The 21,160-nt window shown below is 35.4% G+C and overlaps 2 protein-coding genes across 14 annotated transcripts; one reads left to right on the top strand and one right to left on the bottom strand.

Annotated features, from left to right (window-relative positions):
- Window positions 1–1,154: 1,154 nt before the first annotated feature.
- Window positions 1,155–7,368, top strand: Caf1-55 (chromatin assembly factor 1 p55 subunit). The gene is made up of 5 exons (XM_046611769.2): window positions 1,155–1,293; window positions 4,261–4,759; window positions 4,837–5,094; window positions 5,758–6,085; window positions 6,316–7,368. The coding sequence occupies exons 1-5, from the start codon at window positions 1,275–1,277 to the stop codon at window positions 6,493–6,495; spliced, it is 1,284 nt and encodes a 427-aa protein (XP_046467725.1). The 5' UTR covers window positions 1,155–1,274; the 3' UTR covers window positions 6,496–7,368.
- Slob (Slowpoke binding protein) lies at window positions 6,956–20,490 on the bottom strand. 13 transcript variants are annotated; one of them, XM_046610778.2, is made up of 10 exons: window positions 20,253–20,488; window positions 19,722–19,948; window positions 15,408–15,772; window positions 10,471–10,643; window positions 10,121–10,386; window positions 9,236–9,530; window positions 9,028–9,119; window positions 8,744–8,869; window positions 8,455–8,528; window positions 6,956–8,057 (listed from the first exon to the last, which is right to left on the bottom strand). In XM_046610778.2, the coding sequence occupies exons 2-10, from the start codon at window positions 19,722–19,724 to the stop codon at window positions 7,931–7,933; spliced, it is 1,521 nt and encodes a 506-aa protein (XP_046466734.1). In that variant the 5' UTR covers window positions 19,725–19,948; window positions 20,253–20,488; the 3' UTR covers window positions 6,956–7,930. The 13 variants fall into 13 exon arrangements, with proteins under 13 accessions (XP_046466734.1, XP_046466564.1, XP_046466649.1 ...); XM_046611207.2 differs by lacking the exon at window positions 19,722–19,948 and adding an exon at window positions 8,122–8,175 and having other exon boundaries at window positions 7,917–8,057; window positions 20,253–20,490; XM_046611380.2 differs by lacking the exon at window positions 19,722–19,948 and adding an exon at window positions 8,122–8,172 and having other exon boundaries at window positions 7,917–8,057; window positions 20,253–20,490.
- Between the last annotated feature and the right edge of the window lie 670 nt (window positions 20,491–21,160).

Here is a 21,160-nt window from a genome sequence, read left to right as displayed (position 1 = left end):
GTCGTATACGATTTGCAGTATTGCACGGTCTTACGCAGTCGATAAACAGTGGACGATAATTATCGTACACGATTACCTAACGGAAGCTCACGAATACAGCTACATAATATCGAATTCGATATTTCTATAGACTTTATAAGTCTATGGACATTTCAGACCATGGAGAGTAAAGAAGGGAGTAAAGGAAACCTCCGTGAAGTTGGCCCCCCGAAGTTGTTATTTTTAAATCTAATTAATGCAATTCGTTTGAGAATCGTTTGAGAGGGTTTCAGAGTAAAGAAAAATCGTTTGAGAGTTAATAGTTTTTCCGGAAAATTGATCCTAATTTTGGGTGTGAAGTTGGCCCCCATATTTTCTATCTCCTCAAAAAATAGACTTAGACGTTTAATTTTTTTTTTAATCGTTTGAGAATCGTTTGAGAGGATTTGAGAGTAGAAAAAAACTGTTAGATAGTTAATATTTTAAATGATATACCTCCGTGAAGTTGGCCCCCCGAAGTTATTATTTTTAAATCTAATTAATGCACCAACTTCACACCCAAAATTAAAATCAATTTTCCGGAAAAACTATTAACTCTCAAACGATTTTTCTTTACTCTCAAACCCTCTCAAACGATTCTCAAACGAATTGCATTAATTAGATTTAAAAATAACAACTTCGGGGGGCCAACTTCACGGAGGTCGGAATACACCCTCAGACAGCCCCCTGACACATGCTGCTAAAAGTGGTTCGCAAAATGTCCCTCGATTCTGCCGCCAAGTTCCACCACTAGTGGCGCTAGTAGTTACCTGACGAGCTTGCGCGCGGTCAGCGAGGGCAGCAAGCGTGTCGGAAGTCTACCCGGAGTCTACTAGCGCCACGTAGAGGAATTAAAAAACGGGGACAAGACGCGTACAATTTTTTAGTATACGAGCAGTGGTGAGTGTCAGGGGGCTGCCCTCATACATCTCGCATACGATATCTAGGGTCTTCAACTCGAGAATAGAGCCCCTATACGATAGTTTCTAGTGTATAGCATTCAAGAAATTTCGTGGAGTGTTGTTCAACGTCACAGCAGCCAGCAGAAAACACTATGAAATTTGTCGTTTTATCTAACACTCTAGAGGTGCTTCTAATTTATAGTGAGTACATCATCTATGTCCTTAACGATGTATGGCTGAGGCCTTTGACGGTTCCCGGTTTCGGAGCATTCGCGTCTTTTTGGCGGGCGCAGTGTTTGGAGGTAGCCTAAAACTAGCTGGTTGTACAGAATATCTATTTCAAACCAAACACAAATGGGAGACAAAGACGGAGGTGAGCGTGCTGAGCGATACTTTAAGCCATAATCAAGCATTATTTCTTCTATCTCTACGCACTTAAGCAATTTAAAGTTGTTATTGATACATCCCAAATCCCTTGTGAAAGACTTGTATTTTTACTAGCTTACGCGCTTCACATTCCGAATCGCATTCACAGCTCGCGTAATAAATTTATTCCTGTATATACACCGCGGATTTGCAAGATTATAATTTCGCAGCTCCTAGGTAATCGCGATTCTACGCATCTCTCAAATATTTCAGAACATACACAGCATCTACTTTTGCACAAAGTCGAGCGCAACGTTCGAGTCCCTCTTCGACTAGTTATTTGTAGAGGCCGGTAATTTTTTACTGCAATATAACAGTATAAGATAATATTTTTGAGCATACATACATTTTTATGCCAACTTTGAGCGATTTGATAATAGCACTGAGTTCGAGCCATTATGAATTCTATTTGCTCATTTTTCATTGTTCGCATCTTCTGTTTGAATGGATGAGGTTATCAGCTGATTTGAAACATGAAGTAAACTACTGAATTATTTTAATGTAACCCAATGCAACAAGTACCCTATAGAAATTCATACATTACATCCACTTTAGACAAAGCAATTGCTTCATGTTTATAGATACTGAACAATCTTTAATCGAGTTTCCGAAGATGCAGCCTCACCCAACGAAACATGATCATAGTCATATGGTCTGGGAATGTTGTAATAGTGAGGAAACCTTTAAAAATTTCAAAGTCATTATATCGAAATGAAATTACACGTTTAAAACCCTTTGCTCGCTAATTGTGATAAATATACTCGTTACTAGTCGTTGGCATCTAGTTGCTAGAGAGAACTGAGCATTAGAACCCCATAGAATTCTATTTGCCACAAGAAAAGTTAGGAAAAGCTGGAAATATATATATTTTTTCGAATTGAGAGAATTACAAATTTGCATTCAAACCTGTAGTTTGTAGTTTATTATATTAAACATTGGAAACATTGGAAATGCTCATGCGGATTTGAAAATAGAAAGTAGGGAAAGGGCTGATCCTAAAAGTCTTACATACACTCATTTAAATTAAGATGAAATGGATGTATATTTCGTTTATAATATTCTTGAGAAGATCAATTAACATGAAAAATGGTTTATAACACAGACAAAATACATGTAAAGCAATTAAAAATAATTCCTTAACGTGGGAAAACATTATTTTATATTTTACACACGTGCATTATTTTTCATTAACTTTCAATTTTTTCTGGTCCAGTAGTTTTGCATACATACTATTCTGAAACATTTCAGTTATACATTATATCATTTTTGTATATGTCTTTTTCACCTATGTGTTATTTATTCTGGTCCCTAGCACCATTTCTCTATATCAACGACAATTACATTGAATTGACAATCACCTAGATTTTCAAATAAACATCATCAGTATAATTGTTAAAGCTTTCCGTACTATGTATGCAACCAATTTGCAATGAATAATTACTGCATAAAGTTTATTACTTGTCTCGCATCCTATATTTATTCAATGGTATCGGTTCAGTTTACTGTAAATAATATGATAAAACCCCAACTCCGAAGCCATTTAAAATCATAAATTCAAGTAAAACGCATTAAATAAGAAATCATGGATTTTCATTTTAACATTATTCTCACTTATAGATCATAATTTTCATACTGTTTAAAAAACGTCTAAATAAAGTTTTATTGTGTTTATTCTCTTACTCAACATTATAATGTGATTTACAATAATGTCACTATGAGGCTAAAGAATTAGTTGGAAGAATTGTTCATAATATTTGATCAGGTTTGATTTATTGAAACCTGTTGATTTGATGTCGAAACTTGAAAAATTCAGATAAAGCATAGGAAATCTAGCAGTATTTTTTGATACAAGAATGTAAAGGTAGCAATACCGCACAGCGAGTGCAAAGGCATAGCACGAGCTCAACATCGCTACCTTTTGATCGTGTATCCCATGCTACTTTTTTATTACATCTGCAACGAAAATCCTGGTTTTATTTTTTTATGCACCGTCCACCCGCATTGAAGAAGTCTTTTAAACCTGGGCACGAGACAATTTTTTTTTTAATCTGCTAGCGGTACAAGAACACTTGCCTGCAACTCTATTGGCCGCTAGCGGTTTGAGAAAGTTTTCTGGCACTGGTGTCTAAAAGACTCCTTCAAGTACCTGTAGATGGTGCATAGAAGAGCGCTTTTGGTACAGGTATTACAAAAAAGAATTTTAAATGTTGCATTTACTAAGACTTTGTACAGTTGTCCAACACCGGACGCTACCCATGGTACGATGTGTAGTTACATTTATATCTTGCCAAAAAATATCAGAGTATTCTATTTCGTTATTTTGTAATCATTGCAAACAAGTTTTTCTATCCATGTTTATTGATTATTAAAAGGTGTTAAATTCATACAGAATAGAAGTTTTTTTGGGTAGTTATTTGTTTTTGCAAATTTTCAGCAGTCATGTTCCGACAATGTTTAAAAAATGTAAATATTGCATAGATTAAACTGGAAAACTTACTTTCACGCACTTCAAATACAAACTGCAGTCAATGAGCAAGAAATCTACCTGTTGTTACACAATCATGCCTGATGCTTATTTCGCGAAATAAACGTTATCGGTGACATGTAGGATGTAGAGTAATGGTCACAAGTTACAAAATAAGGATTCCGCGACGGCAATCGGCATTGAGTTTCGAATAGGAATTAATTTTATTTGGTTGCTGGACAACTTGGTTGTGAACAGTGACATGTTTACACCATCTGTAGTGCTAAATTTACTCCAGAGTAAATATTTGCTCAAAACTTGTATCATCAATGGAAAAATTGCATAATATGAACGTGTAGTCTTCTTGCGAGTCATTCGTGTTGACAATAAAAAATTAATTTCCTCATATTGGTTATGCGATCATTTGACGAATGAAGGAATATTTTTCAGAAACATTTGACGATGCGGTTGAGGAACGTGTCATCAATGAAGAGTACAAAATATGGAAGAAAAATACTCCCTTTCTGTACGATCTTGTAATGACTCATGCCCTGGAGTGGCCCTCCCTTACAGCTCAATGGTTGCCTGATGTTACAAGACCAGAAGGGAAAGATTATTCTGTGCACCGTCTTATTTTGGGTACTCATACTTCCGATGAACAAAACCACTTGCTAATTGCCAGCGTACAGTTACCCAATGAGGATGCACAGTTCGATGCTTCTCATTACGACAATGAGAAAGGAGAGTTTGGAGGATTTGGATCTGTCAGTGGAAAAATTGAAATCGAGATAAAAATCAATCACGAAGGTGAAGTCAACAGGGCACGTTACATGCCGCAAAATCCATGCGTCATTGCTACAAAAACTCCCTCCAGTGACGTACTAGTATTTGACTATACCAAGCATCCCAGCAAACCCGATCCAAACGGTGAATGCCATCCAGATCTCAGGTAAAAAATATGAATAATTATTACGTTCATTGTCAAATTCCTTGCATAACAATATTATATGCATCACACTTTCGTAGGTTGCGTGGACATCAAAAAGAAGGATACGGCTTGTCGTGGAATCCAAACCTGAACGGCTACTTGTTGAGCGCATCTGACGATCACACTATATGCTTGTGGGACATCAATGCAACACCTAAAGAGCATAGAGTAATCGATGCCAAGACTATATTTACTGGTCACACAGCTGTGGTGGAAGATGTCGCTTGGCATTTGCTCCACGAGTCCTTGTTTGGATCAGTAGCTGATGACCAAAAACTTATGATTTGGGATACAAGGTATAATGCTGTGTTACGAATCCAACTTTTTTCATGCTTTAATTCATTTCTCATACTAAAGGCTTTAGGCCATTTGAATATGTAAGCAAATTATCTTTCATTTTACTAGCATGGTAATTCGAGTATATACCGGCGTTCTATAAAGTTACCCACCGACCATAGTAGCTCAGGTGCTAGCACTCATGGCTGAGGAGCAGGAGGACTCTGGTTCAAATACCTGGCTTGTCAATTTGGTCCTGAACGGCAATTTGCAAAAATGGAAGATGCTCACGCCGTTCAGGTGCCGGATTACTGGTCGATGGTTTGGACTTGGGTCCAGCTACACCTGAACAAGCTTTTCGGCAGTTTCCCTTGTCCCTTGTGCAAATGCGGGTGTTTCTACTACAACTGCCACAAATCCCTGCTATACTCCTTACTTCCTCCCATCGATTGCAAATATAATTGTGATTAAAAAATAATAATTATTATTATTGTTAAAGATATTTGGACCACTGATTTTTTTAAAATAGTTACTGAGACAATTTTCAATTACAAATATTACTAATTACCACTTATTTCTTTCTGATTATTAGCTATTACAAACATTTCACTAACACTGAACTAGTTCAAATAATATATTGAATAACCGGAGTTTTTCTAATGTGTTTTTATGCTTGCGGACAGATGTAATAACACAAGTAAGCCGAGCCATACTGTGGATGCTCATACAGCAGAAGTAAACTGTCTGAGTTTCAACCCTTACTCGGAATTTATATTAGCCACAGGCAGTGCTGACAAGACGGTAGCTCTGTGGGATCTGAGAAATTTGAAGTTGAAGCTTCACTCATTCGAGTCCCATAAAGACGAAATTTTCCAAGTACAATGGTCACCGCACAATGAGACAATTTTGGCTAGCAGCGGAACCGACAGACGCTTACATGTTTGGGATCTGAGTAAGATCGGAGAAGAACAGTCCACTGAAGATGCTGAAGATGGACCACCCGAATTACTGGTAATATTCACTGAATTCTACAGTTTGCAGCCAATTTTGACTCGTTTCGTTGTTGTTCTGTATGTTAGGTACTATTATAACACTGGTAAAAGAAGAATCACTTTTATTGTTTTTATTTCCTTATTGTATTTTGTGGTTAGAGAGAGTGAACAACAGATGTAGAAACTTGGGTTTGTAAAAAGTAATTTTTTTTATTACCATTGGAAAATCACGTAATATTTTTGTTTTAGTTCATTCATGGTGGACATACAGCCAAAATAAGTGACTTCTCTTGGAACCCCAATGAGCCATGGGTTATTTGTTCTGTGTCAGAAGACAACATAATGCAAGTTTGGCAAATGGCTGAGAACATTTACAATGACGAAGAACCAGATACGCCTGCAAGTGAGCTTGAGGGTGGAGCGTCATAATTTGTTGCAAGTAATTTATTACTAATGGTTTATACCTAATCTTCTTGTACCAAATAATAATGGTTCATCGTCATATTTCACAAGTTTTATTGCATAAGGTGTTTATCATTTGGTTGAACGTTACTTACGAGATTTCGGAAAAATCACTTTGAGCTGAACAAGCAGGGTATTTGTAGATATCCTTGTTAAAGTCAGGTTATTCCACGTTTATCTTTACTTTTGTACAGCGTACTGTGGATCACGCGAGTTGATCCCTTGGACACATGAGGCTGACTGCAGTTAACAATCATTTTATTTCGGGCACATACAGAGAATTTATTAGTATGTCATTAGTGAGATGAAAATTTCTCTTGCTGAAGTTCATTTATGTTGATCGTTAAATTGTCTTCGTATACCTAAAAATCTCTTTGTAATATTGTAATACATATACCCAAATTTCTCACGTTTTTTTTTTTTCGACATAGAGCAGAGAGTTTTAGGAGCATACTAAAATGTAATTTTCAACAGTTATGGAATAACAAGAATTTCTATGTGTGCCCACGACATATGTAAGTCAAAAAATTGAAATTGTTGGCTATCGACAAATCCGGATGGATACAAAGATAGTAAGAATAATCACTTCATGCAAATTGTGTGTTCAATGGGTCATCTTACTTAATTATAAATATTATCACTGAGCGAATTGACATTATTACTTTTTCTACGAGTGAAAATATTCTTCTAAGACATTAATTAATGAATAAACATAAATAATTTCACAAAACTCACAATCTATTATATGTACCAGTGTCATGTCATCTGGATCAGAATCTGAATTGAACTGTTTTTTATATCAGATCTACTGTTTGTCTGTTGTCAAAGTTTTACAAGGTATCCTGGCAACAAAAAATGTGTAATGAGTTATGTTATTGTGTTGATTAAAAACTTTGATTACATGATTTATGATTGTTGGTAATTCATCATAATGTACGTAACCGTTGGCGGGAAGTTTAAATTTTTCATCTAGAAAATTTAAAATGAAATAATAACGTAATCATTTTGTGTTTCATTATCTATTCTAATACCGCGATTATATTATATTTGTATTAGGTGTTTGATTTATTCTCATCATAGTCTTTAGTATCTCAGGAATATCATTAGTTCAAAGTACGTTTGCATGAGCATACTCGTACGAGTAGTTTCTCAGCGTTAATTATTGTTTTTGATAGTAAAACAGTGAAAAGTTGATTGGAGTGTTGATTCATTTTCTGTTTATATTTACGAGGTATACGTGGGTATACAGTATCGTATAAGTGACTAACAAAAATCTACAATGGTTGTTTTTTCAAACGCAATAAAGAAACATTGTTTAACGCGATAAAATTAAAATAAACCCTGATAAATACAAAAAAAAAAAAAAAAAATTTACTCAATTAAATCGCTCCTGGTCTGGATTTTAAATAGTTGTAGTCGAAAGCTCGTCGTATATCTCAGCAAGAAGTGAAGACTCCTCAATTTCTTCTCTATGTTCTGGTGCAGGATTGTCAAGCGATACAACGTCCTCACTATCAATACTCTCCAGTCTGTAGGGCAAATCAAATTGTACTGATAGCATTTCAGATTAGCATGTGAATATTCACACATTACCAGTAGATTCTTCTCGCGGCTGGCACATCGCCTGCGGAATGAGATCTGTGTCTGCTAGCATGCAAATGGAATTAAAATAATTCAAAAATCAATACTCAGCATTCCAAAATTGACTACAATTAAAAATAAATTCGCATTTATTCACACCACAATTAGTTTCTTCTATTTTTCAACTTAAATATTCATTCACTTGAATTGAAGTGTTTACCTACAAAACTTGTACTTCTGCTCATCGTGGTCTGAATAAGCAAAACTTAGGCAGGAAGTAACTACTAACTGTAAATCGCGATAAAAATTAGTACAACGGTTACATTTTGAAAATAGCCAGGTTACCTCTTGTTGATATGTTTTCGTTTAATTCCATCTAGTAAGTTAACCACGGGAGGTGATAAAGTTGGACGGAACATCTGTAACAAGTATAGGTTGAGACTGTATTCCGCTCGGTATATTCTAAATCATTTTGCAAGTCTTTTTTACACTTCTAATTAGATCTTTTATAATCTGAATCTCCAGAAATTTTTTAAGATCATAGGCTGAAAAATTTACCGAATTGTGGCCCCACATCCATGTTACAGTTATAGATATCTCTTTGTTTATAAATTATTTTACAGAAAATTTTTACCGTTACCGGCGCACTTCGCATTTCGCGAAGATCAATATTGCGGAATAAATCATGTAACAGCAGCTCCTCCACGCTGGGATAGCGAGCATCTGGCTGTTCAAATATAAGCTCCAAAATTTCAAGAATCTAGATGAATGAGAAATTGAGATTATTCAAATGTCACTATAAATAACTAACATGAATGATGAATCGATTTATATTTTATCGTAGGAAATCGTCGCGAAAAGTTTTAACGCAATATAGTCAATAATTTAAAGAAAATTAATATCGAGTAATCAACAAACCTGAGGGTACTTGTTGATATCGGACAGTTGCGTTTCTGTTGGTTTAAATGAACACAATTCATACCCTGCGCACATCTCGAATAACACATGGCCTGGAAATAAAAGATGAGAATTTTATTCAGATACTGTAAATTTTAAATTGATGTCATTTGGGATGGATGAGTTCTGGTAGAGCAGGAAGATTCGATAAAATTAGCAGACTCCTTACCGAAACATATCGTGTCGATAAAGTTTAAGTGCGACGATCGGGAAGTGACAACGGGATAGATACGGCTTGTGAAACCGAGCAGAGTATTTTCTAAACCTGCTAAACGAGCGACTCCGTTTTGAACAATCACATTGCCAGAATGTAAGTGTGTCACTGTTGGGAAGCCACGCTCTTTCAGAAATAACAATGCTTCTAAAATTTGACGACCTAATCGCTGCACCTGTGGTAGCGGTAGACCCTTGCCACGAGTCACGTATTTTTGACTCCAATCTTCATTCCAACAATTCCTTTCGATCTGAAGAAGAGTTTTTTTTGCTTCATATTCGTACAATCTTTCAAAATGCTTATCCAAGTGTTTAGAAAATCTGTATTATTTTTCCAACCTTTGTAACGTGTATCGTGTGTTTTGTTTAGTCCAGTATTAAGGTTTGGGAAGTTATGTTTCCCGTTAAATAAACTTCAAGATGAATGGCTAACAATAAGAAGGGCAAGTTGTTTGTTTAGAGCGTTCGTAATAAAATGTCACTTCGAAGTTTCTTGGTAAACGCTTTTAAAATAAAATGAAGAATTGTATGAAACAAGTTTTATAAACGGGATATTTTCACCCATCGGGCTGTTACTTTTAAATGTGTACGAAGTTTTTGTGGTAAAATTAGTGTCAGGTTGTCAGCAGAAATTGAAACGTTACAATAATTCAGAGGTCCAAACTTTTCCAGTAAAAAACAGTACCGCTTTTTTTAAGCACGTGTAAATCTACCGTTCGTTAGCAAATTGAATATTCTACCGTCACTGTGGACACAATATATTGTAGATTTTGGTAACTTCGTACGGTAACCCAAATTATGGTCAATTTATTCTTAGTAAATATAGTGATAAGAGCCGTACCCCATATATGAGGTCCTTCAAACTTCCTTGATTGATGGGTTGCACAAGAATCACATAATTCTGCCCTTTGAATTCTTTGAAGTCGAGATCAAGCACAGGGCAAATATATGGGTGTTGCAACGCAAGAAATAAATGATTCAGCGTCTCTCGTATGGACGAACAGATGTTTATTGGGCAGTTTCTGCTCAACGGTGCAAGCGTCAAGAGCCTGTCGGCTTTCAGCGTTGTATCTCTCACCGCAAACCAATGTTTGTCGACGCGAGATCCTGTCGTTGAATTCGAAAATAGTACGCATTGCATGTAACATCGGGTATAATTAGTGACGACTCTCGGAACTCTTTGCAACTTACCAACGTTGTTTAGTTGTTTTGTCAGACTGTACCGTGTTGATCCTTTAAGATGAGATTGGCAAATCGTTAGTGCTTGAATCCTAGATCTTTTCTCCATCTCCATACATTCGCCGACATCCTCACAAGCGGATGGTCCGTAGCAATCCAGAGCAGTGTACTGATGCCGTCCGTTTCTATGACACGTGAATGGGATACGTTATAAAAAAAAAATAAAAAATTTCAAACGCAGACATTCCAACTATGTACCTGCCGAAATTAAAAAGTCTTGTCGCTGCAGAATCGTACTTCTTTGGAAAAGAAATGAATTTGAGAACATGCCGGTATCAGAAGATAATTAAATGTCAATCATTTCAGACAAGATTTCATAATTGCAACGTTCAAAATAACTGAAATTTGGTACTTTCGATCCGATGCTAACGTTTTCGTGTTCATTTTGCTTGCTGATCAGATACGCGAAAAAGGGCTCAACAGCCCCATTCTAAACGCAATTTTGAACAAAACACTCCAATGCATTTTCATTTGACGCATAAATAAATGGATTTTAATATGGATTTTACGAAATCGCAATAGTAAATAATCAATTGATATTCCCACAATTGAATTTGGAAACTTCACTGAAATTTTTCGATAAAAAATTATTGTAACTAATGAAAAAAAAAAAACGAATAAAAGTATTTTTGTATAAAAAAACTCTTGTAATTTTACCTTTTACGTGTAAGTGTAATCATTTTATTGGTCTGAAAACTAGCATATTATTGAAAGTTCACAATACTAATAATAGTGCTATTTTTTCCCCGTAGATGAGGGAAAAGGTATGTGAGAGAACTTTATGCTACTTTTCTCTCATTTGTCAGGTCAAAAAAGTGAACATTATCGTTGACTCGAGAATAAAAACTTTTTTCAAATCGTTGATATCTTGTATTAGCTTGTGTTATTCGAATTTCCTCAGATTTATTTCGATAATAGGAAGAATGTTCGATATCATTATTGCAAATAACATTACTGGAGAATTCTTAAATGGAATTCATGACTCTCTTCCCAAATTTTTATCCAGGTGGTCCCATTTATCGTCAACTATAAAGGGACCGTTTTTAACATAGGTACCTGACTTTAGCAGCTACAACGAAGGATCTTGAATTTGAAGGTTTTGTTTCGAGTCTTGATTGTATTTTTTAATTGAACGATAGATACATGAAGGCATAAAATATGTTGTACCTATGTATATACATTTCGCGATAACATTTATAGGTATAACATGTTAAAATCAATAACAAAAATGTATACTCTTATTTTTATACATCATTCCTTCATACTATTTGTTACTGACATAGCATCAATTCGTTATCTTTTTGGATGGTAATGGAAAATTCGGAGTGTCAACATCTTCTTCGTCCGACCACAGAGCATCGTCGTGATTGTTTGTCAAACCGAGTCTTGTATAATTTATTTATTTTTAATGACAAATAAATAACAGAACTAAAAAACAAAACGACTGTCAAGGAGCGAAAGAACTTAATTTCTGTATTTAGAAATTTAGACTAATTTTATGACCTTGCATGGCGATAATAGCAGGACGAAAATTTTTCGGGTACGTATGAAAAGAAAAATTTTTAAGTTGAGCAGATTTTTGCGTTATAATCCACATCAGAATTTATCCAATTAAATACATATACAGGAGTTCCAATCTGTAACCATTTACTCGTCTGCTTGTTACACGGAATATTAATGTATGCAAATATAGACCAAAGAAATATACCATCATACTTAGACGCGAGATTCGTAATTATAAAGATTTATCTTATTGTTAGTCGATTACACAACTATGCAGCAAATTTATTTTCTCTTTGTCCTGAAATTTAAGTCATGATTTTTCTATTCATTATGCTCCAAAATAAAGGAAAAGTACCCATATTCCATATTAAGTTTGCCTTTGTAACAGTTTTGATAATAATAAATTTTTTCGAGTTATCGTAGAAATATTAAATATTTCTGGTATAATTAAAAATACCGCGAAAAAACAAGTTTGAATAGTTTTAAAGCGGTCGTCCCTGGATTGTTAGGGAACAACAAAGTTAAAAATTACCAACAGCTAGTTGAAAACATGTTAAAATACTTTAAAACCATGGGTTGCAGAGTGTCTCTAAGAGTACATATGCTGCATGCTCATTTAGATAAATTTGAAAACAACATGGGGGCGTACTCAGAAAAACAAGGAGAACGTTTTGAATAATGAACTTCGAACAACGTTATCAGGGCCAATACAACGAAAATATGAAAGGGGACTACATTTCGGATTTAGTGAGAGAAAGTACTTATGAACATGAAAGAAAAAGTAAGAGGGTTCACTTTTAAACTTTTTTCCACTATTTTGTAATTTGATATGATAGTAAAAGTTGGAAAAATTACATATAAATATATTTGTTTCGAGTTATCAATAAATAAAAAGTTTTAACTATGGATTTTCTAAAACACTGTTCAACTATTCTCCTGAATACAAACGCAAACGTATTCGGGGCATATATATTTTTTTCGTCTAACTGTCGATAAATCTATCCAAATTTCATGCCTTCTTATCAAAGTCGAAATTCGTGTTGACCTGTGTTATTGATTGCGGGTCGAATTGTAGCGTATTGCACTTGAGGTGTATGTGGAACGTGTATATGTGTTGCGTAATTCGTACCTGATTTGACCTAAATAATTCGTACGCATGTGTAAACCGCATACATTTCGCCTAATTAAATGATGATCAGGAGATGTGGAACGCGGAGACCAACACCGGACCAACCGCGAGAAGCAAGGATTACATTTCGTTGCCCGAAGATTATCGTCATTATCATTGTTATTATGCCACAATTCCGAACGACTGCAAAGGTTTCATCCAATAAAAACAAACAACAGTCATAATAATATTATTGCAATCTGGTTAACCACCTTATTCTTAGCAGGAATAACGACATTCGAAGGTAAATATTACACAAGTTTCTCTGCATGTACGTATTTTTACCAAACTGAAGAGACATATTCAAAGGCATGCCAGAAAATCGTACCGAAATACGTAATTTTATTCTTATTCCTAAGAGTCGGAACATTGAATTCACTTCAGGAAACGTATCCTCAAAGCCAAGTAAAAATAATTACGCAAATTTGCTCTTTGAAATTATTATCTCGAGCACCGTGGCGATGAAACGTGACGTCGTTAGAATACAAATTATTTCAAAGGCTTTTAAAAGGGTACTCAAATGCTTGCAAATAACATCAGATTTAGCAATTAAATGTGAATTGTAAACTCGGATTTATTGTACCTTTGCGGTCGTCTGGTTCTGGGCCTAATTGCATTCATGTAAAAAAAAAAAAAAAATGTATACTCGCTTTGTTCTCGAGTAAATTCAGGGCGTGAATTTGTATCACGAATCCCTTGAGTTTAAATAACTACTCCGAACTCTTATAACTGCGATAGATCAATACACGATTAAAAAATGATCGATGCGTAAATTCGTCTTTTCGTACATAATACGTCTGGTTTTCACGTTCACTTCACCCGCACTGTGATACGATATACATGTACAGTTTGTTTGTCGTTCAGTTTAGGTTCTTGCGGTTACAGTTGGCGATACTCAAGCTGTAATTCGACGGATGTCAGCAATTACGATTAACCATAACTCACAAATTAGGACATATTGTACAGTGCTCGTGAACTTTGCTCATTTCACCTTCCAGCACCAATTTTGGTGACCGGTACACATGGATTGGATACAGCGTTTTCATTGGTAGTATAATTGGAAGATTTCCTGTTTAGGGAAGACCTAAATTTTTTTTTCCTGGGTTTTGAGCACCGGGTAAAAACCGTTTTGACCTATCTCGAACAAATTCATTATCATTTTGCCATGATTAAAAAAAAAATAATAATAATTTCTTGGGCACGACGGAGCCCCGCCAAAAATTTTACAATCATTTCTTCATCTTAAATAACTCCGCATCCTTTAACTCTACCTGTACTAAAAAAATCATTGATTAATTATCTACCAATATGTATGACAAGAAAAATGTATATTTCGGAGCAAAAGGCCTTTATTTAAAATATTATTCTTAAAAAATATTTAAAACAATTTCTTTTATCTCAAAAGAATGTTGCATACTCTAACTCAATACATATTAAACAAACGTCTAATGATATCTCGATATTAAAAAAAAAATTTGTCAAAATTTCTTGCGAAGTCCGTCGTGCCTCGTTTCCTCAAATTATATTTGTAATTCGACGAAATGAATTATTTTACATGTTCATACGTGACATCGTTATAGGCTTTTCTCATTTATATGTATAGGTATTAGCGTAAAATCAAACTAACATAATTATTCAATTGTTTTAAACTCTTCAGCACGTATTAAACTGATAAAAATTAGAATTATATGTTTGCAATGAATCTTATTGTAAATTAGGTATATTCTTCAGACTGCAACAAGCACTATATTTGCTATATGCAATCTGTTGTCAATGATCATTGCTTATCGCAGAGTAGATATTTTCAACACACTTTTTCCCCTACTACTGTATTTTTTGTGAAAATTGTTTTTTTGATTTTTTTATATCTCTAGTTCATTTCAATCCAAATTTGAACTTCTTTGAATTCTCACTTGAGCAATACTTTCCTTATAAATTTTAGTGCCATCGAGTGGTCCCATCGATTTTTGATTTAACACGATAAAGGGCGAGCTTCTCGCGTCTTTTAAATATTTAGGTACTGCAATGTAAATTCGTGAATATGTTCGATAAATCAAGACAAAATTTATAGCATAAAATTTCTCTATCGCATATTACAATGCTTGATTTTTCTAGCTCTCTTTCGTTTCTCTCGAGCTTATGAAATACTTGAAACGGTGTAAAGAAACAATTCGAACAACAACAAGTGCGAATGAATGAATAGTAAAAAATGACTTACCTAATGTCATTCTGTTCTCTGTTACGCGCTGCTGTAACTCGGTTGAATAAAATCTTGGCAAGACTATCAATTTTGTTAGTCAGCTGGTAGCCTTTTTCTTCTTCACTTTCGTCGTCCTCGATGCTTGCGCTTCGTCCACGCCGATCAAGAACTCCTCTGGCAGAGAGCATAGCCTCAGTGTCCAATTCGATTGCACTTTGGGCCCGTCGAGTTACTTGCCGTCGTTTACGCCGTGACTTTGGCCGTACTTGACAGAAACGATCGTGTCCGGTCATATCCGGTTCACGACGATTTTCACCCTCTTCTCGCCGGTTCATATTTTGATATAAGTTGAACATTTTCACCCGGCGAATTTGGTCCCAAGTCTGTGACATCGGAAAAATATATCTTTGGCGAAGCGTAGTATTAAGTAAAGAATATTGTGTTGCACTCGACAAAAGAACGATACTTGAGTATCTGCACTTAGCTCTTTTTGCTCAGGAGCAATTATAATCAATGGTATTATATCGTTAAGCCTAAACCGAATCTCAGGCAACAATTAATCGTAAACCAAAAATCGTATAAAAAAAGACCAATGTCTCAAAATTATTACAAGTTATAGAGCAATAGAAATCTTTGAGCTTATGTAATCTGTAATTTACTTCGAATGACTAGACTTTCAGTTTAAAAAGTCATTTACAAAAACATAAATTTTTCGATGTCCCTGATATATTTTTTTTGCCCTAATTGTTATCTGGGATACCACCTAGGCTGGACCATAAAAATATCCGCAATAACAGAACAACATGCACCGACATGTAATTTCCTCATAAAGATGATAATTAAAAACCGTACCAGGATATATAAATTGTGACTATGAAGATTTTTTCAAGCGTTGAGCGAAATATTTCTCTGCGTTGAGGTACGAACGTTAAACATACAATCATAAAAAATATGTACTTAATGACAAAATAAACGACAAATAAAGGAATAGATAATTATGTCACTAAGAGAGGTCATAATTACAATTTAAATACCGCGTTCATGCGTGTCAAATCTATTGAGAAGAACAAAATCAGCTGATCATCAGCATTGCTGATACTGTCCGTTTTTTTCCGTGTACGCAGTCTTGTCAAAGCTATTATTCACAGCTATGAATCTAGACCGTACAATCATGTCAATTTTGTCAAGAGATTTCCGAATGACATCTGATCATCAAAAAGCTATACGTGAAATTCCACAAACCATAATTTAACAGTTGATTTTTCATGTTCTCCTATTGACCAACATAAGTTGATATCATTTAACTTTAAACTTTGAAGAGTTAAATTTTTTTTTTAGTTACCCTGCACTCGGGTGATCGAATAAAATATCGAGAACTATCCAGAGAATTTTTATGGTATACCTCGAGACTTCATTTGATATTTGTATACAGTAATGATTCACATGAATATAAAGAAAGGTTACAAGTAAACGTTTTCGGTACATTTTGAGTTTCACTCAAATCGCGCACGGTGTGAAACGATTGTTCAGCTATAAATTTATAAAATTGGTGAATGGAACGCAAGATTTTCTAAACCAGTAGGAAAAGTATTGAGCACAGATGCAGATAGCAAGAATTTGACAGGCATAAAGAAGGTCGAGTTTCCCAATTTAAAATATCCGTGACTGATCTTACTTGGAAAATACCTGCTGCTGGGAAAAAAATTCCTTCACGCTTGTTCAACGTGTATTATTTTCATGCAAGGGTGAGATAACATAAAAATATGTTCATACGTACTGACAGAAAAAAAAAAAAAAAATTACTACAAAGTTGAAAAAATAATTCAAGCATTACGTATACTTATAATTAGTATAAAATTTGTAACAAAAGCGCACGCCAAAGGAATATTATACTTACTTGTTTACTAAAAATGGTAGAAATGATTGACGAGAGATGAAAAAAATTCTACTTTGCAAAGTAACGATTCTCGGCAAAGGTGCAGGTTCGTGATTTATCTGCACTAGCGTTAACTTTCATCGCTGACGCGACTCGGAGCCCTCGAGGACAAATCTTGGCGGGACAAGATGCTCGGAAGTAATGAGCGGAAGGCCGGGAGGGCGGCGGCGGCGGCGGCGGCGGCGGCGGACTGCAAAGCTTGCAGAGCCTGCAGAGCTTGCAGAGCTTGCAGAGCGAGCGCGAGGGATGCACTGACTGTGACATAGATTCACTCGGCGAGGGGCTCGCTGCCCCGGGGGCAGAGGGCAGAGCTGGGCGAGGCTGGGGGTGGAATGGGGGATGAGGGCGGCGCGTTACCAGCCGGTGGTTGCGGCCCGCAGCGCGGTATCCGGGACCAATCTGAATCAAACCGAAAGCTCAAAGCTGTCCGTTGCGGGGACAAGTAGATGGGTTACGAGTGGTGCAGCATGCAGGCTCGTTAAACGACAATTGCAAAGTGGAACAGTGAGCAGCTTGGCGGCACCGGACTAGCGGCTAGCTGTCTCCTTGTCGGGATTAAGGGACTTTCCGAAGCCGTGTTAGGTCCTTTCTGTACGATCCCGCCTGAAAGTAAGGTAACGCTGGCGGCTTAAATACGCGAGGGGCTGCAGACCTTTGACCTCACGCGGTTTAGAGACAAAGAAAATAGCTGGGTGGGGGTTAAAATATAGATAGATCGAGAATTGGAAGGGCCGCGATAGCGAATTTTTCAAGAAGTGAAAATGTTATTCGGTGTAATTTAGAGATATGGAAACTCGTGGTATGGAATAGTGAAAAAATAGAAAGGTCAGAATAAAGAATGTTAAATGTAGAGTCGTCAGAATTCGTTTCGATAATATAGAACCGTATACAGATTTTAGATTCTGCCGTTCCACGTTTTAAACTTTCTATATTTTGTCTTTCTGTGCTTCTCGTTTCTATATTTTCAATTTTCTATACTTGAACTTTCTACATTATGATAATTCTACGAATTAGATTTTCGCGTCTTTGCAAATTCGATATTTTGGTCCGTCTGTCGATCAGCTATTCTGGTTTTTTAACTCCACCCAAATCGTTTACATGCACGTATGAGTACGATCGGTGTAGAGTTGCGTGTACCGGTGTTGAAATTGTTAATTTTTTCAAGTTTCATTACGCGAATGGGTAATTATTTGGTATTCTTGAATAGGATTGTTAATAAGCTCTGGAATCCCTTTCGACAGCTTTTTCGAAAAGTTGTGCGAAGATTTTTAAACTGTACCAAACTTATTTTGAAATTTACATGAAATCCTTTGGTGAATCGTCGCAGGTGGTGATGATGATAATAGTTTTAAAGGAAATTATGCTGCCACAAAGTGCTGAACTGAAGAAGTTTTAGCATGCCATATGCACTGATCGACAAATTTTCCCGTATATGTTTAGGGAGGAATTAAAAAAAAAAAAAAAATTCCTGAGGCAATTTTCCAGTTTCTACCGCAGTTCAATAGTTTGAATGTCTTGCCGCTTGATTGTCGCGAAATTATACAAGTTTGGTTCAACAGTGTTGAATATATCCTTTTGAGAAATGATTAAAAAAAAATGCATTTACGTACTTTAAAGAGAACATGTTTTTTGTTCCAAAGCTACTTGAGAAGAAAAATACCTATAATTTCGGATCTCTTCGGAGAAACTTAATATGTCAAAGTAGATCACACAAGAACAGATTTGAAAATAACGATATATAGTTGCAAAATGCCGTCACTGGGTAATTTTTGAGTTTTCAATAGCGTGTATGTACTAACAAAATGGTATATCCGTTCAGTTTACGTTCATATTTCATTTTTCGAATTTATAACACTCCTCAGGTTCTCATAGCGATTACGGCTCTACGACCGAAACAATTTTCGATTTTTTGATCACTCTGACAATAAGCGGAGAATCCTACGTAAATTTATGCCACAATTAGCTGCTACAGACTTGTGTTGTTTGAACCTGAATGACGTTCATGATACACATCTCTGGAATCGAAAATGAATTCATTATTCATCTACTTCTGACATTCTGGATTAAAAGGACAATAAGTCATCTTGAAGAAGAAACGACATATTTCAAATTAAAATATAAGAATTTCAGACAATCGTGTCAGTTTCTTTTTAGTTCACATGAATTACGTAATAAATCCACTCTAGGTTCCAAATTTGGGTATGTAACAGTAATTTGTGCTGCAGTCAAATAATGCACAGACATTTTTTTCGTGCATCAAGCTTACCTGCGGAATTAAACCTAGAATACCTTATTTCACTCCCATTTTGTTACTGTTGCGAGCTTGCACTTCGATTCGAGTACAGAAGTACACATGTACGTCTGTCTACGACTACCGTAGACTCAATGTTATGTACCATTCACGGCATATGTATGCACAATGTACGTCGGTTGAGACGGGAGATTGGAGTCGACGCATTAATAATATAACTGGGTCATCCGCGTCGTCGTAGACTTCTCTCCTAGTCGTACCCGTTCCGTATGACCTCTGCGTGAAATTTGACCATACTTCTTCGTCCCGTAGGTAATCTCACCTGCATGCACGGATGCCTAATCCCACGGCTTCTGCGAGTCACGTTGTTTTCTTTTCGGAGATACGAAAAAGCTCAAAGGATTATGCCAAAAAAGAAACATCAATTGGGGTGACGAGTATTTTTCGGATCTCTAACGGCTGTTAATTTCTTGCGTTTTTCGATCATTTTCTTAGCACCGTGTTTATCGGACTTCAAATGTAATTATTTCTGTGGTGATTAATGAAACGAACAATTGCATGCACTAACATTTCAATATATATCAAGTATTTTTTCATATAATGTACCTATATGCTGTTTGAAATTAAATTAGTACAGTTTTGTCATAAATATACATAAAAATTTCGAAATACGTACCATAAGAGTCTCCTTCTGAATTCTCAGATTCATTTAATTCCTGTAACTATCCAACGGAAATTGGAATTTGCGATGATATTTGATTTGATATTGACTTCTAGCGAGGTAGCTGGGAATTTTTAATAATATCCTCATCGGTATCAAAGTATTACGAAAGAGCAGCATGTTACATATTCAAGAACTTTGGATGCGATAAAATGTGGTAGGCTTTTTTGTTTGTTACTTCAGTAACACAGGTCTGCAACAAAATCCTCCTTTAAAAAAATATGCCGAATATATATCTGCTTTCTACATTTTGCTGTCACATATATATTTCATATTTTTTTTTTTTTTTTAATTCAGAATTTGTGTTTTGTTTTTGCAATTGCACTACTTTAATCTATTTAAATAGTATCTGTACATACAAAACCAGTTCGGACTGATAGAAAGTGAATTAAAAGAAGTTAGAAAAGAGAAATTAAGAGAAGACGTTCGCTGTGAAACTCCAATCTATGATATAAAAAGAAAGAATACTAAAAAATAACGAGAATTATACTAGAAGATAGATTCTTTGACGATTTTAATGTTTAAACTTTTCAAATTTATAACTTTTGTAAATATTGTTGCTATCATTAGTGTTTGATTATAACGAGTAAGCAAAAATAGCGTTTTACTAAAAAAAAACATTATATGAAAAGTATACGTGGTACATACTTTTTATTACTATATTTCGATGCAAGACCATCGAATCTATTATAATTGCATATAATAATGAGAAAATATTTTTTTGCAGATATAATGAATACGTAGTGTGTTCATCCGTTTCAGCTGCAAACGGATATTTATTTATGGTAAATTATAAAGCTAGTTTTCAAATATTCAGAAACTAATCAACACTGCTTTATACACCAAAAAATGTGCTGTGAAAT

Source organism: Neodiprion pinetum, chromosome 1 (assembly GCF_021155775.2).
Source record: "Neodiprion pinetum isolate iyNeoPine1 chromosome 1, iyNeoPine1.2, whole genome shotgun sequence".
Classification (NCBI taxonomy): domain Eukaryota; kingdom Metazoa; phylum Arthropoda; class Insecta; order Hymenoptera; family Diprionidae; genus Neodiprion; species Neodiprion pinetum.
Note: the sequence above shows the minus strand (reverse complement) of the source record. Positions and strands in the feature narration are given on the sequence as shown.

Coding starts and splice junctions, on each gene's coding strand:
- Caf1-55 (XM_046611769.2), top strand. Junction 5,095..5,757: donor CTTATGATTTGGGATACAAG/GTATAATGCTGT, acceptor GCTTGCGGACAG/ATGTAATAACACAAGTAAGC. Junction 6,086..6,315: donor ATGGACCACCCGAATTACTG/GTAATATTCACT, acceptor TTTTTGTTTTAG/TTCATTCATGGTGGACATAC.
- Slob (XM_046610608.2), bottom strand. CDS start 20,285: ATGAATCTGAGAATTCAGAAGGAGACTCTTATG. Junction 10,387..10,470: donor AAAACAACTAAACAACGTTG/GTAAGTTGCAAA, acceptor ATTCAACGACAG/GATCTCGCGTCGACAAACAT. Junction 9,120..9,235: donor TATCGACACGATATGTTTCG/GTAAGGAGTCTG, acceptor TTTTATTTCCAG/GCCATGTGTTATTCGAGATG.